Raw genomic sequence first — 16,290 nt, 5'->3', positions numbered from 1 at the left:
GCCATATCTAAACATCCCTGAGTCCTAGAGGGAAACAGCACTGGATCCCGATATTAGGCAAGCACATGCCTCTCAACTTGAAATGTAAGGTCCAAACACCCTTCTCTCTCCCACCTACCCCTGTCAGACACCGAAGAAATGCAAAATAATGCCATAGCTTTTTGCTCCCATTTTTACTTCTTTAAGAAATGCAAGTTTCTGATAACGTTCAATGCTTCAGAGAATGAGAACAAAACCAGAGCCTACTTGGAAGGACAAATGCCTTCCAGCTGCCTTCATCCTGAACACAAAGAGGCCAGAAACCAAGCTCTGGCTCTGCACTTCCCTTATCAGCATCCTACAGCAAGGACGTTCAGTGAGGCTTCTCAAAAGAAACAGAAGTGCTTACATTCAGGCTCTTCCCCCTTTTATCAGGGGACCTTAGATCCTCTGCGATGCCCAAGTGATTTCTACTTTCCCTGAACCCACACAAGTCAACCAGAAAAGGTACAAGCTTACTTCTAGAATTTCTCCCCCCTCTGCTGCCTCTGAGTGAATTTGCCAGGTTTAGTTAGGACTTGAATCCCACCCACCCCACCCCACCCGCCCTGCAAACACACATACACACACAAATGTTTTCTTTCCTCTTTTATCAGGGTTTCTCTCCCATAACCTGTCCCCCATTGCAGAGCGCTTCTGCCCATCTCTCAGCAGCTGCCAGGGTTTACCGCTGCAGGAACAAGCCAAACAGGCACACAGCTGCAGCAGCAGGCAGAGCAGCTCCTACAAAACTGTCGGTATTTCAGGTCTGCCAGGGAGAAATGCCCTGTTTCAGAGGCACAGGCTGCTGTCCCACAGCCACCTCCTTTTTAAAAGGAGCTGCCCTGCAAACTTAAGGAGATCACACCTACAAGGAGCATCACGTGGAAAGGGATGTTAGCAGAGCAATGGAATGGAAGCATCCTGTGAGCAGGGTGAATGAGGCCGCCTTCCACATCACCTCTACCCAGAGCAGGATGTTCAGTCAAGTATTGTTCCCAAACCACCTCTGTCTGGGCTTGATGGTGAGTGAGATGATAATGTCACGAGCACCCTGCCAGAAAGGCCCTCACCTTGTGAAAAGACAGCATTAGACTGCCAGCGGTTTTACCAGCATCACAGAAACCAATTCCAGTAAGAACAACCCTACCAGTAAACAAAGAAAAGGTTGGAAGGCAAACGTGAGGCTTCTCCCCTTTTAATCATCTACGCGTACCAGAAATCCTTACACCAGACAGAGGTGGTGAGGGAAGTCACTATGCGATCAGGAACAGCTCCACGCTGTCAAAATTAGCGTCGTCAGAAGCTGCTCAATGTCTTCACCACATAATAGTTGATGAGAGACAGGACCTCATGTTCTTCAGCCGCATTTCAGATTTCCTGAAAGAAGAAAAAGGCTTGCACAGCCACACCATCCACCAGGTCACACCCTGCCCACCGCCCCAAGCAACCTTCTGAAGTTACTAGGCAATTTTAACTCCAGCTTATGAAGAGAGGGGCCTCAAAATTGCTTAGTGCTTCCAAGTCCTGCAAAAACAGGGCCCGGAATGGAAAGTGATCCTAATTAGCGCTCCAAGCAAACTAAAAAAAAGTCTGAAGCATTTCATCCCTCTGCGGACCATCAGAGAGTCCGCAGAGCCCTCAAGATCCACAGGAAACCAAGCTTCACTGGAATTTGTTAAGTTATTACTGTTTTGTTGAAGAAGTGAAGGCAGGCCCAGGAAGGAAACGCAACACGTTATTGCTGACTTTTGCAGAACAGTACTGCAACGCCGCAGCTGAGGTTTCTCTTCTCAGATAGGGCTGGTTAACCAGCTCGCCTGTCCCTGCGTCAGTGCCATAACCTTCCCAGTCATCTCTTCCTTATACCCGGTAACTGTGTCCTGAACCGCAGCTTCACCGGTTCCTTACCTGTTCTCCTGGCTTTATTTCTTACAGCCCTGGCAGAAACCCGCAGAGACAAGCTTGTCCTGTAAGAATAAGCCCATGTCCCCTGACCACAGCCATTGCCAGAGCCCAGTGTAATGCTGCCTTTCCTAACAGAGCCATGAGGTATGCATGCCATGCCAAAAGTTCTTCTGAACATCCACAGAAAGCTTAACTAAAATGCTTTTTCAATCCACAAACACACCACATTCCGCTGAAATGGCAGCCGGCAGCTTTAATGCAGTCCTTCATTTTTGGGTACACTTGCGCTGCAGCTACAGGGCGAGATCACAGTGCAAGCTAACGAGCACCCTAACACAGCCCATGTCAGGCAAACAGCACAGCACCGCCGCTAGCCCAAGCTGCAGCTCAAAAGCACAAGTTCTGGGGTCTCCATAAGCACACAGCGCAGCCTGTCGTGCACTGTAATTTACTCGCTCCTTTGTTGCCCAAGACAACCTCAGGCACAACACCACATGCGTGGCACATCTGGCTGTGCCAGCTGTGCCTTGTTTGGGACCCCAAGGCTACCGTGCTACTACAAAATAACATTTAAGGCCAAACAGCGATGCATCCTCTGTTGCTAGCCCTACTGCAACCAAATGGCCTTGCTCCCGACAGATAAGTTATCTGTGTTAGCACACGAAGCCTCTGAAGGACGAGCAGTCAAATTTATGAGGCTAAACTCTCCTACAGAGCCATCAAGGCGATACAGAAGGGAACAGCATGTGGGCTGAAAGAGCAATCCAAACCCTACTGTTTTAAAGCTGCAGTGGACTTGCTGAAGTCTCAGAGGCTTTTAATGAATCCACCTCGACAGTGTTTTTCAAATCATAGACTTTGGGGAAAGTAATTTTTGACATCTCACAGTCTAACATTCCACCAAAATGAAGAGGTCTTATTATATAGATTAAGCCCCTCAGGCTCTATTACACATCAATATAATTATCCCTTCCCTTCACCTCAGTTCTTAACCTTACGAAGCTGACCAGCTGCTAGCTGAAGGCTTCTCCCCAACACTTGCATGCACAGAAAAAAGGTCACAGAATTCCAGATATACAAATTCCCAATTAATCAATTCCCAAGCCATTTCAGAAGCCAAACCTTCAGATTTCTTGCAGAAGCTGCAGTTTTGCTTAGCTTGCGGTCTTTTCAAAGACAGGGAAAGACCTTTGGCACCCTGAATGCCGTTAAATGAGCAACGACCTGGTTAAATTTTCTCTTTAACAGCAGTAAATTGAAGGCTTTCAAGTATCCAAGTGGTATGCACAAAGATTTACCTAGCACCCTCCCAAATCAACAGTACACTCTTCTGCCATCTATTCAGAGAGAGATGCTCATCAATAACTTGTCACTTTGCTGTAGAAACACAATTATTTACTCAATGTAGGGAAGGCAAGGCAGCTTATGTCATCCAGTTGACAGACCGCAGGAAAGTTACTGAAAAAACCCAGCAAGTAATCAATTCAGGACAAAACATACTTTATTGTACTGTAATGTCAGAAGTACAAGAAAACTACTGCAGAGAACCATGCTAACGGGGCTTTTAGGGTCTGTGAAGGACAGGAGTACAAGATAACGGGGTACTACTGTACTCAGTGCAAAAACTGATTCATTTGAGGCACAAGTACACTATTGTTTAAGCAGCTTGATTCAAGCACAGCTCTGGTATGTGATCTACTCTGTTTTCTTTCTATGTGACAATTCTATAATAAAGCTACTTTAACATGAAATAGGCAGTACATTGAAGTCAGGGGTTTCCAAATTGCCACTTGGCAACCAAACAAACTAAGAAAAATACTCTGCATAGCCACCCTCCACAGTTTAGTTTCAGATATGGAGCCATGGCTAGTGAAAAAGCTAATTCTGCAAGGTCAGTGCCCAGATTTGTTTGGTTGGGTGGGGTTTCTTCCCCTCTTCTATGTCTGTGGGTAACTTAATTCACCTTGGCCACAATTTATCCAATAAGAAAAAAAAAATATATACCTGTATCTTTGATAAGGAATCATACATATCTAACATTCAAATAAATTTCAGCCCTTAACAGCTCAACTTATGGCTTAAGACACAATGAAAGTGTTTGGGCACCCTTGAGTTAAGTTAACGGTTAAGTTAACAAAGAGCATTCTTGCTAAAAAGGCAAGCAAGATCACTGTTTTAAACAGAGCTGACCTCTACAAGAAGAAAGCAGGAATCCAAGTTACTAGTTACTACTAGGCTGACATGTACTGCTGCCCAGAAAGATAAAAACATAACATCACAATGAAAAGGTTCAACAAAATTGAAAGATAAAGGTTTCAACACCAGAAGCAGCATTTGAAAACAAGCTGTTTAAGTTAAATCTTCGAGAGATGCAGATTGCATAACTCCAGGCATGAACAAACATGCTGGCAGTCTTCTTTTTACACAGCAGCTGTGTTTAACATAGGAAGTTCTGGGTTTAAAGAAAGCTACTTGAAGATTTAAGATTTGCAATTCCCTGTCTATTTAATAAGATTAGTAGAGAAATGAAAAAAATTACTACTGAAACAGTAGTTTCTCAGTGGATCCCTATCATTACAAACACAGCTTGATCTGTAAGCAACGCAAGACTAAACAGACAACTATTATTTTATATTATTACTATGCTTATAAGTTACATCAGTTAAAGTTAAAAAAAGCCAAGCAGTTTTGCCCTATTTCAAGAATAGTTTCCAATCAACACCAGTTTACATGGTGAATGGGACTTCACAAATAAACAAGGAATGGTGACATCTTTGGGTCAAGAATGACAAGAAATAATGAGCTCTGTGCTACCAATCAACCTCAACAAGAATATGGCACAAGGGCCAGCCCAAGCTGTACCAACACTGAACCTTTAGCACTCAGCACAAATTCGGATCTCTTTACTTTAGCTAGCAAATCAGGTGAAAAGACTGGGTAAAAAAAACAACAACCAAGAAACACCTAACTAAAAACTTAAGCCAAAAATTGGAATATACTTTTTAAAAAACATCTGTAGTTTTAAAATAACTTTATGACATCAGTTTGTGCAAACTAAAAAAAAAAAAACCTCATTGAATTTCTCTCTAACAAAAGACAAATCCCCCAAATATTTTCCTTTTAGCCCATTGTATCTGTAGATACAACCTCATACCTAACAGATGTAAATGCAAGAGAGAAAAAGTTACAGCATCTGCACAACATTCTACAAACAGCTGCTGGAGGGAAAGTAAAATATAAAAGGAATAAAGAAAGGCAGGTTCCATCTGAAATACTCTCACAATCTTTCCCACTCTGTAGTCCATAAATCCGACTCTGATGCTAAGGTGACAGTGTATGTAAGCAGATTTTTTTTGTTGATTTTATTATTTTTGAGTTTCAACTGGAGAAAACCTGAGAAGAGACTCAAGTCTCTTCAGGAATTGTCGGATGGAACATGCTCCTCGAATCCTTCGCTCTCTCGGACCAACGCTCTTTCCAGGATAACACGGCCTTCCTTGTAGCGCTGGCTGTCTTCGGTGGCAAATTCATAGATCCAACCGAGTTTGCTGTTGCAGTTCTTGCAGCTCACGTCTCGCACCATGTGGCGGCCAGTGAGCATGACCCGATCCTGCACTTCGCTGTACTGCAGATTTACCACCTGATACAAATATACAGGGGACAGGGAAGAGAAAGGATTAGTCTGCCTAGAGCAAAACCCAGTAACAATGTGCACGACTATCAACATTTTCGAAGTAAGGAACCTGTGGCGCTGCAGGTGAACCAAAAACTGCAAGGTAGTAAGTCAATAGCCCTTGAAAATCTCCTGCTTTAGAAGGTAACATTTTAACTATATGCTTCACCGGGATGTATAACCCTCAGTGTTTAAGTGAATGACATGAAATGCTATCACAAGACATATGAGAGTGCAGAGTACTATGTTCAACCTGGGGTTAGAAGTTCCTGGTGAATAGCTTGTAAAGTAACCTACGTTAATCCACTTGTAATACATGTAACCCATTTCTAGCAACTGATGTGATCACTTGTTCCCAGAAATCAGAACCAAAACATTAAGAGGTATTTCTTAAAAAATCTTGAGGGGCTTTTGAAATAATCATCTAAGAGAAAACAAGGCTCAGTGGCTGAGAATGTAGGCATTAAACACGCACCCTTTTTTGTATGCTATCTTGGCAGTTTAGAATGTACTTTTAACTTGTTTAGGCAGCAACACCACAGAGCCAGGACGTATAATCTGTTGAAAAGTTGATGTCGGAACTATATCCAAACTGCTAATATGCAGTAGGATTCTAAAAGTTGGGACTGCACTGCTTCCTCAGCTTTCCACCTGACTGTGCTTGCTCTGCTTTAGATGCAAGGCTCCTGACTGCAGAAATGTAAAAAAAAATCAAACTTCCATGATTAAACCCCACTATTTAACACCAGAAAAATTTGAGCCCCAGGATCCAGCGCTTATTGGATGAGAAAGAAATCAGACACACAGCTCTTTTACAGCTATGCAATCTAACACTTACATATAAATACCAGTGCCAGGATTCAGCACACCAGAAATCCCAAGGCCAAGCATAGTTAAGTGAAGACTACTGATGCCTCTGTCAGCTCTGCCACTGGCCAAATGGCTTCCAAGAACAAACCCAAACCAACACACACCAATGATTACAGAACCAGGAACTTTGAAAAAAAACCAGTGATTTTGCTTTGTTTTCTTACAATGAGTCTAACAGACAAGTCTATATGGAAGGGTTAATAAATAATGCTATAATTCACTCAGAGTTATGATTTCCATATTTCAGTCTGTTGAATTTGATCAATTAAAAAAAATATTAAGCTAAACCAAAGTATTATTGCCTGTAAAAGAGATTGTGGCCACCTAAGGCTGCCAAACTGTTACCTTAAATGCATTTTAGAAATTCAACAGAATACTATCCAGACTTCTTTTTTAACTGAGTAAAAATGCAAATGCCTTTGAAACTCTTTGACAGACAAAAGATAATCTCACAGTGAATTTGAGGCTTATATTACAGAAGTTGCCAAGGTTAAAACTTGATGCATTTTGGCATGACGCCTCTATATACACAATCCCCTATACAGTCTTCCAGTATCACAGATAAACTAATTTAGATGGCTTGCCATCAATAGCAAATGCCCAATTTGACTTCAAAGACTGCTGAACAGAACAAAATAAAAACTAAAAAAAGTTAGAATAGTGATCACACAACACTTCAGCCAAGAAGTTTTTTTAGTTTTGACAACAGATTCATAACCCACAAACTCCTTTTTCTAAAGCAAATAGTAGTTCCTCCTCGGCTTCATACCAACCTTGTTAAAAAGAAATGCTCTCCCTGTGGCCCCTGTAAAACGAGTGGAGATGAGCTCAGAGCGGTTGGTCAGAATGGTGTCGCAGTTTGCACAGGAAAACAGGCGAGTGCCACCAATATGATCCAGAAAAATTCTTCCCATTTTTAGAACTTCCTTAAGTTTATACTCAAGACCTGAAAGCAAAAAGAAAGGTCATGTGCGTGTCAAAAAACCACACCACTGCAGCCAAAAAAATAAAGCCCCAAACACCCCATATATATGGTAGAACATTCTTCAAACTGATTCAGCTAATGATTGCAGAGGTTCTTTCTTTCACAGATGAACTTAGACTGCATTCAGACTTTCTCATCAAGTTCTTTCCCAAAGTGACCATCTTACCAATAAGATGACACACATAGATACAAAGTAGTTATGTTAAATGAGCAGAACATGACCTGAAACCTTTAAAACACAGTTCATATACTTGCAGACCACTACTGGACCCTACAGTTCTTAAACTTAAAAGCTTCCACTTCCTTTCTATTTTCTCTTCCTCTTTAATACAATACTGAATCGCCATTCCCATTTGTTCCTGACTACTCACTCATCTCAGTCAGCACTGGGAAATGGGGCATGTTGAGTCACCAACACAATTATAGCTTAATATTCCCCAAGTCACCCCCCACCCACCCCTTTTTAAAAAAATACTATTTTGTCACTTCCTTGAAGCTTTGCACTGCACAATTTATGACATGCAACCACACACCACCACTGTCCAGGATGCCTTAGCCTTCTAGTACAGCAGATGGGGCTACTCGATTTGGCTTAACACTGGTTTCATACACATAACAACATAGGAAATGTTTGGATGCTATTTCACACAATTAAAAAAACCACCCATTCTTTACACCACATAGTTTTATATACAAACATTTAAAGCTGTCTAATCTAAATACAAAATGCTGTGTCATTTACCCAAGCTATTTCCAAAGCATCATCGCTAAAATACCTGAGAAACTTCAATGAGCAGTACAATAGCTTAAAAAGTTTATAGCAGTAGATCTACATTACCTCATAAATAAAGCTCTTCACTGCTTGGAAAAACTAAAGTATCTCACCAACTTTATATCAACTAACATAAATTACTCAAAGTTAACTAGCGAGTAGGCACAGAACATATCAGAGAGCTGAAAACTTAAATCACGAAGGATGAGATAACATGACAAAGGAATTAAATGATTATGTTATTTCTATTTCAACTACAGAAGTTTTATGACTACACATCGATAGTCAAACAAGTTAAATATACCTCCATTTAGGCTTCAGATGTGGAATCAGAAAAGAGTTTTTGTGTTCTCTGCTTTTGTCATGCACAGCAAAGTAAATCAGACACATGCAATATTAAAGTTGTGTGGGTTTTAATTTTCAGAGCAGGAGACAGTGTGCTGTTCACAGAGAAATTAATCAAATTTTGCGCTCATCAAGTTGATTATTCTGCCAAATGCCTTTAAGAAGTGCAAATACCTAAATTAAACCCATTTCAAGTTTTAGGGGATCAGTTTCTTAAAGCTTACTCTGACATGCACAAAGCAAATGGACTAAAAACATGCACCTGCATACAAAAAATCTCAAATACCATTTTTAAGTGTAAAAATCGTAAGTCACTGACATTTTTTTAATTGCTTTATTTCACTACTTTATTTTCTTACAATGTGTGGCAATAAAAAGAGTTCCTCATATTGAACAGACTGATTTTAGCACAAGTTCCTTACATTCAGATTTTTCATATCACTGTAAGTCTTCTGTATCCCATCTGAAGGATACCTAAAAATTCAAAGCAATGGAATGACTCTTCCCTTTAAAGGTGATATAATACCCATCTCTCCTCTTGACAGGATAAATAAAGCAGGTCTTGAGTTTGACAAAAATATTTAAAAGATTTTGCTGAGTCTAGGGGTGTGACTCCACTCAAAATACAGGACCCCCTTCAATTCCTCTCAGCATTACACCTTTCTAATATGCCTTTATCTTTCCTAGTAAGCAAGGGCAAATGAAAAAAAATAAAAATGTGCACAGTGGCAGCATGAAGGAAAATCAACAGACAATAACTGTCAATAAACAAGTATCAGTCAAAGTTTCCAACCAGAAGAAACCACAAATACAAGCAATAAAAGTAATTGTGAGAGATCGGCCCATAAGGCGCTTGGCCTAGCTCCATGTGCCATCCTTCCTAATTTTGGATGAAGTTATTTTTGTGTTGATTGTATTGTGGATTACGAACAATTAACCGATTATAAATTATTGTAGATGTGGATTGTAGATGTGGACTCAACATACAAAGAGATATTTCCTTCAGGGTAAACACAGTGCTCGCCCTGTCAGTATTTTTAGAAGCCAACATAAAACAAATCCAAAAACATCCCCCTCTCTCAACAAGAACAAGACAAACACTAAGCTGCACCCAGAAAAGCAGTGACCCAAAGTCACTAAATCCAAAATTTAACTACTTCAGAAGAGAGCGCCAGTGTAATTCTTACAAGCAACTTACAAGTCAAAGCAACATACAAACGTATTACTCCCAGATACAGCATTATGCATGGGCTGAAGCGTTGAGACCTGAAGACACTAGGCATTAAAATAAATGTATAAACAAATATGTTCAAAGACTTAAAGCTGAAAAACCTGCCTAGTAATAGGAGGCCTAAAATCTTCATTTGTAGCACCCAAAAAAGCTGAAAGTAACCTCATCAAGTATCTAAATGAGAAAGAAGCTTCCAGTAAGACTTGGGTACCAACAGAAAGACAAAGTGGGATTCATGTGATGGTAGCACAAGGCTGTAAGAACTCAGCCTACAGTTACAGCAGAATCTAATAAACCAACCAGTACCAGAACAATTTTCTTCAGAAGACAGTACATAAGAAAACATGTATTCTTGAAATAAATAAATACACATTTAAAAATTTAGAAAATTAAATTCTGCAATCTGCATCGTAACAGAACAGTCTAGATTTTGAGTATTTTTTTAAAAAGAAACCGTTAAAATAATGTAATCCTACTAGAACGTCTAACATTTAAAATAACCTCTACACTTAATTACCCCCTGGTAAGAGTTCAGTCAAGCCAGCAGCCTATACCTACCATTAGCCCTCAGTTTTGACTGCTACGGGATTTCAGTGGGTCTGTAAGGGTCCAGCTGAAGTGCTATAAAACTAGTCACCTTACATCGGTCTTTATATTACTGCTCACAACAGTAAAAAGTAGGAAAAAAGTTACAAAAAGCTGGTAAGGCAGCTTTCAAAGGCCACATTCAATCATGAACTTTCTAAATAAACTAACAAGGAACTTTCACTTTTTCACCCCTCATATAAGGTAGAGAAGTTAGTCTCAACTTGGAATCATTTCACACTCTCCCCTCCCTTTCCCACCCCCCCCCACGCCCCCAAACTAAAAACATAGTATTCACTTACAAGACCATTTCAGAAGGTACTGCTGTATGGATAAAGACTGTTTTTCTCCTTATGTAAGGATCCTGAATCCTGCAGGATATACTCCTTGTACACTGGAAAAAACAGAAGCACAACAGAACAAGGGAAAGCAATTTTCCATTGCTCTCAGGCTCACATCCCTTATGTACTAAAGTGGTGTATATATACAAGTCACCCAAGATAATGGTGTGTTTTTGTCCCCTGGAGTTTTCACCTCCCGTGTAAAAGGTGTGGGCATCTATGTTCACACATACTGAAAAGTTCGGAACAAAAGCCTCTTATAAGCAGCTTTTACAGGCAGTGGGAGAGTTCTCTTAAATTACAAGAGCCCAAAGAATTGTGAAACATTACAGCATTTCTAAAGCTTAAGATCCTCCAGTTATGGGGAGGAGAATGCACTTACCCATTCATCCACTCTCCACACCTAAAAACAGTGAAAGTAACTTCCACCAGCTCAGTGAGCCAGCCAAGCTCCCTACTGCGATTCAGAACCCGAGAAAGCGATGCTACTGTATCGCACCAACTCCATCACGCTACTAGCAGATTTCTCGGAAGGAGCAGACAAGGGGATCTTGGTTATTCAAAAAACCAAATGCTGAGGGAAGAACAGAGATTTTTTTTTTTTGGCCCATGACTTCATCTTTAAAGTCAGCTCAGCATACTTTGTTGGGTATGTGTCAGTGGTGAAGTCCTTGCACTCCTGCCCCCATGCAACTTAGCAAACACAAGTTGTAATGTTAAATTAATGTCTCCAATGTAAACAAAGGCAGACTTATTTGCTTTCACTAATGGGATATAAAGTACGTACCACTTGTCAAATCTACGCAGTTCAAAGAGACAGGTACCTTTTATGAACTGAGAGATGCTGCTACTGTGTCATTAGTCGGCACCCTGACCACCACCATCAGCCTGCATTCTTGAGAGGACCTTTACCAGAACAATCAACGACAGCTCATATTACCTAGCTAGTCAGGCTTCTGACAGTGCATTATTTTTACAGCACAAACCTCGATACAACCTCTTAGTCATACTGTGAAACATTTCCTGCCTGCCTGCATGCTCCTGCCAGCAAGTGCACAGACTGACAGGAAACACAAGCACTCTGGCTGTGTGCTACAAGGTGTATTCCTTGGGCTGTGCGCTCCCAAACTTCCACCTGTCTTTCAGTGCTGATCTTGGCAACACTGAGCAACAGCTGTCAAAGAGCTGACTGACATTCAACAGCTTAAATTTAACCACTGTCTGCACACAGAGCCGAAACCACCTGCATCACTACTTGGCTGCTATTTGTGCTACCTCATCTGCCTACCTTCACAAGCAATAAAGAACAAAAAAGTAACACAAAGAATTATTTATTAACATTTTTAAAACTAACAGTCAGTGTTTTCTTGTCCCAGAATGCATCTCTTGAAGACACAGGACCGTCAACATTTGGGAGAGCCAGCAGGCACTTTCTATATACACACTGGACTGTGGATATTTCAGGAGCCTCAGTGTTGCTTCAGCACCATCTACTGCATCTCAGATCTACAACAGAAAACAGCTGCTAGTTAAAGGATAAAAAACTATGACAGCCTCCCTTTTGCCATTTCACCAACTAAAACCATTTTTCTTTGTATGGTGAGCCAGCAAGCACTCTCTCCCCCTTGCAAAAGGGCTGTGCATTCCTTTAGGCACAGTAGAATATTCTCAAGATGTACTTACTCTGGAACCAGGCTTAAACTTCATTTTCACATTTCAGGAACCGGGCTTAAGCTTCCTCTTCTATTCTCAGAGATGGACAAAAGAGGAAAAAGAATGCTTAGCACAACTACACAAGACCACACATTAAAGAATCACAGGGTAAGGAAAAAAAAAAAAAAACCAAAACAAAACACCCCAAACCAAAACTTGTGCCTTACCTTCCCAGGTTTCTGCTGCTCACAAGTAGGGGTGGATCTGAAAATACACATGCGGTCAGTCTCTTAGGAGGTCTGAGATTCAACCATCCGCCACTGACTTCTGCCACTGTTGAAGTAAGCAGGGCGCAGCCTCTGGCCTCTGCCTACGTGCAGAATGCGTTATCAGAAAGCACCACACGTAGCCAAATGGGAAGTAAGAAAATGAACTGGAACAGTATCCTATGCTCATTAGAACCATCCAGCTGCTGCAGCAAACTGTACAAGGAAGTTAATGCAATCAAATGACTGAAGAGGCTTTGGCAAAGTAATGACAGCCGTGCCCAGATGCAGTGCAAAGCACGAGCCTAGAACAGGCAGCGCCTCGCAGGATGAAACTACGTTTGTGCAAGTTACAGTAGTATAATTTTCTATTGTAAACTGGCTTTTTTCTCCAGGTAAGGCCAAAGTTTCACACTGGGATAGCGGTATTTAAATACATTAACATAACATTATACTGCTGTGTGCAAAAACTAATACAAAGTAGTTTGTTTCAAGTTTCCAGAGAGCAGAGCCATACAGATGGGTGCTTGTTTCCAGTATAGCCCCCATATCTCAGCATCTCCCACACAGTAACTTACACCCTCACAATACTCTTGCTAGATAACGTATAAAAGTATTAGTTTACAAATGGTAACAGACTCAGATTGATTTTCTTTCCTGCTACTACACAAAGAGTTCGAAAGCAGCAGCTATTCCTGTCTCCCTGTTTTTCTCCCTTCCCTTCCTGTCTCCCCCTTTCTCTTCCCTAAGAGAATAAATTCCTTAATTCTTAATTCCTCAATTGTTTTTAAGAAAGCTGCATTTCCTGGTTTTGTAATAAATGTATTCTTACACTAATTAGGCAGCTAAGACAACTTTTGCCTTTTAATCCATTCTGCAACTTTCAGAAAGCTAAACTGATTCAGATTTTCTGTTTTCATTCATTTCAGTGCTGAAGTGATACAAATCTTTACCTGAAAACACTCCCGATTTCATGAGTCATTACAAAATCAAACAAAACCAAATAAACAAACTTTAAAGAAGTGGTGAAAAGTCAATGATCATCCAAACTTCCATACCAACTACATCCAACTGACAGAAAGGGTGCTAATATGCTTAGCGCATCTTGCCAAGAATTTTTTGTATTAACTAGGAAACTGAAATGTAGGTAATGGCTCCAAAATTAAAGGGCGCCTCGCTAGCAAACATCCACAGCGTACAGGCATTTCCTCTATACATTTAACAAGTTATTTTAAAGTTAAATCTTGCTTAAAGGTATTACGTATTTCAGCAAGAGCCAAGCAACTCAAGATTTCAACATAGGTCAAATGATAGTAAACAAACATGAACCAATGACCTAACTTGGCCAACACTACTTCAAGCTTGTCATGACTACCAGCAGAGGGAATGCTAAATATACATATATATACATACATATATATATGCACGTGTGTGCACAACTCTCAGTCTGTCAGATGACATGTATCAAATCTCATCTGTTCTTGTCATCTTCTCAACTGGGCTTTGAGGTGCTATTTCTTTGGTCCTCACACACTTGGCAGCCACAGCTGAAACCTTCTCATCATTGTTATGATAATCTATATATAAACAATTCTGTAAGTTAAGTACTTCCACAACTACGGAAGTGAAAGTAGCAGATGACAGAAGACTCCAAATAGTAATTCTGAAGACTAACATCAAAGAGTAGCACTTAAAAATGGACAGTTTTGTTTGTCACAAATGTTACTTGAATTGGGCAAGCTAGAATGAGCCTATACATAAGAAGATTATATATAGCTGTGACATATATATAGCGATATAGCTGAACCAGCGGCAGGAGGGAATCTTTACAACCGTGGTGCAAGTTTCTTTCTGCCATCAGTCACAAACCCGAGTTACGCTAACGGTTAATCCATTGCTACTGGTTGTTGACATCCAGAGTTGCTCTGCAACACCTACCACTTTGCCAAGAGCCATGCCCTGGGCTCCGAGAGAGAGAGAGAGAGAGAGAGAGAGAGAGAGAGAGAGAGAGAGAGAGAGAGAGAGATACTTGCTATGCACCTTGACAGTCCTTCAACCTAACCCTAACATCGCGTTTATTGTTGAAACAAAGGAAAATCATTTATTAAATTCTAGATGGGTCCAAGACACAGCCTGGATTAAATAAGCACGGTGGATTACTCTGCTCTGTGGCTGCTTGCACAGGAGGCCTGCACAGCAAGTAGCGAAGGGGCAGAGCAGGCAGAGGAGCCCTTGCGTGCCTTTTGCTCTGCCTAGAACCTCTCCCAGAGAAAAAAAAAAAAAGCTCTGGCAACTATCCCGGTTCCCCGGGAATCCATCCATACGTTCACGGGCAAACCCCACGCGCAGCGGTGACAGGCAACGCTGGCTCATTGCTGAGGCAGCCCGAACACCCCATCCCCGACCGCCGGCGTCCCTGGAGCGGCACCGGGCGGGCCGGGACACCGGGTTTACTCGGGGCTGCTTCGGCGACGAGCAAGTCTGGCAGGAGTGGCGCGGCGGCCGAGGAGCACCTGGCTAACGGGGGGGGGGGGGGGGGCGGGGAGAGACGCGTCAAGCCGCGCCGCTGCCCCCCGTGCGGCACGGCCGCTGTCCCGGGGCGGGCCGCCCCCCGCGTAACCCCCGGCCGGGGGCGCCGCGGACCCGGTGCTGCGGCAGGCGGGCGGGGGGGGCGGGCGGCGATCCCCGCACACAGCCCACGCGTGCGCTCTGCGCCCGCTGCCCCCGCCGCTCCACACAAAGCCGCGCGCGGGGGCGGGCCCAGCCGCGCGCCGTCACGGGGGCGCGCGCAGCCAACCGCCGCCGGCTCGGCCCCCGGCGCCGCCGCCGGGCGCTGCCGGCACCGCAGGCAACTTGACAACAAACAGGAGGAAACAGCTGACGGGAGGCCCCGCCGCCGCCGCCGCCGTGAGGGGCGGCCGGGCTGCCCACCGCCCCCGCCTGCCGCTGCCCACCCCCTTCCCAGGCTGCGCGGTGGCGGCGGACGGCGCTACCCACCCCCCACCCCCCGGGTACGGTTCGTCGTTCCTCCCACCCCCCACGCCCAGGAACCGGGCCGAAAAGTTGCCGCCGCCCCGGCCGGGAGGGGAGCCGGTGGTGCGGGGCCGCGGGAGGAAGTTGTGGCCGCGGAGGGGAGAGGGTGCGCTGGGTGCCGGCCCCGGGCGGAGGGCCGGGCAGGAAGGCTAGGCGGCGCTGGGAGACGCTGACGGAGGAAGGGGACGGGGTGGGGAAAGGCCGGTGCTTTTGTTGCGGCCCTGGGCCGCGGCGGGGCCGCCGCTGCCCCCCTCGGCGCTGCCGGGCTGGAGCGGCACGGCTCGCCCGAGGCCCCGCTGCGGCCCGAGAGACACCCTACCGCGGCCCGCAGCGGCAGCCGCCACCTCCCTCCCCAGCCGCCGGCGAGCCCACCCCGGTCTCCCCTGGACAGCGCGGGGCGCGACGCGGCCCCCCCGCCCGGTTACCTGGCGCAGGGGAGCGGCGGCAGCTCCGTGCCCTGTGTCTTGCCCCCGCCCTCCACAGCCCCGACGCTCCGGCGCGGCTCCGCCCCCCAGGCCCCGCCCCGCCGCACGTCAATCAGCACCGCCGAGGCCCCGCCCCCACCGCCTCACGGCCCGCCCCAGCTGCGGTCACCTCAGGGCCGCGCCCG

The 16,290-nt window shown here is 44.1% G+C and overlaps 1 protein-coding gene across 8 annotated transcripts; it reads right to left on the bottom strand.

Annotated features, from left to right (window-relative positions):
- Positions 1-3,409: 3,409 nt before the first annotated feature.
- On the bottom strand, positions 3,410-16,202 carry YPEL5 (yippee like 5). 8 transcript variants are annotated; one of them, XM_056357327.1, is made up of 8 exons: positions 16,106-16,199; positions 12,609-12,751; positions 12,412-12,471; positions 12,083-12,234; positions 11,553-11,634; positions 10,690-10,781; positions 7,243-7,415; positions 3,410-5,566 (listed from the first exon to the last, which is right to left on the bottom strand). In XM_056357327.1, the coding sequence occupies exons 7-8, from the start codon at positions 7,381-7,383 to the stop codon at positions 5,342-5,344; spliced, it is 366 nt and encodes a 121-aa protein (XP_056213302.1). In that variant the 5' UTR covers positions 7,384-7,415; positions 10,690-10,781; positions 11,553-11,634; positions 12,083-12,234; positions 12,412-12,471; positions 12,609-12,751; positions 16,106-16,199; the 3' UTR covers positions 3,410-5,341. The 8 variants fall into 8 exon arrangements, with proteins under 8 accessions (XP_056213302.1, XP_056213303.1, XP_056213301.1 ...); XM_056357328.1 differs by lacking the exon at positions 11,553-11,634 and adding an exon at positions 11,111-11,302; XM_056357326.1 differs by lacking the exon at positions 11,553-11,634 and having other exon boundaries at positions 12,609-12,645; positions 16,106-16,202.
- Positions 16,203-16,290: the final 88 nt, after the last annotated feature.

Source organism: Falco biarmicus, chromosome 12 (assembly GCF_023638135.1).
Source record: "Falco biarmicus isolate bFalBia1 chromosome 12, bFalBia1.pri, whole genome shotgun sequence".
NCBI classification, from domain to species: domain Eukaryota; kingdom Metazoa; phylum Chordata; class Aves; order Falconiformes; family Falconidae; genus Falco; species Falco biarmicus.
This window is presented reverse-complemented; position numbering and strand designations above follow the sequence as displayed.

Coding starts and splice junctions, on each gene's coding strand:
- YPEL5 (XM_056357326.1), bottom strand. CDS start 7,383: ATGGGAAGAATTTTTCTGGATCATATTGGTGGCACTCGCCTGTTTTCC. Junction 5,567..7,242: donor GAGCATTTCTTTTTAACAAG/GTTGGTATGAAG, acceptor TATTTGTATCAG/GTGGTAAATCTGCAGTACAG.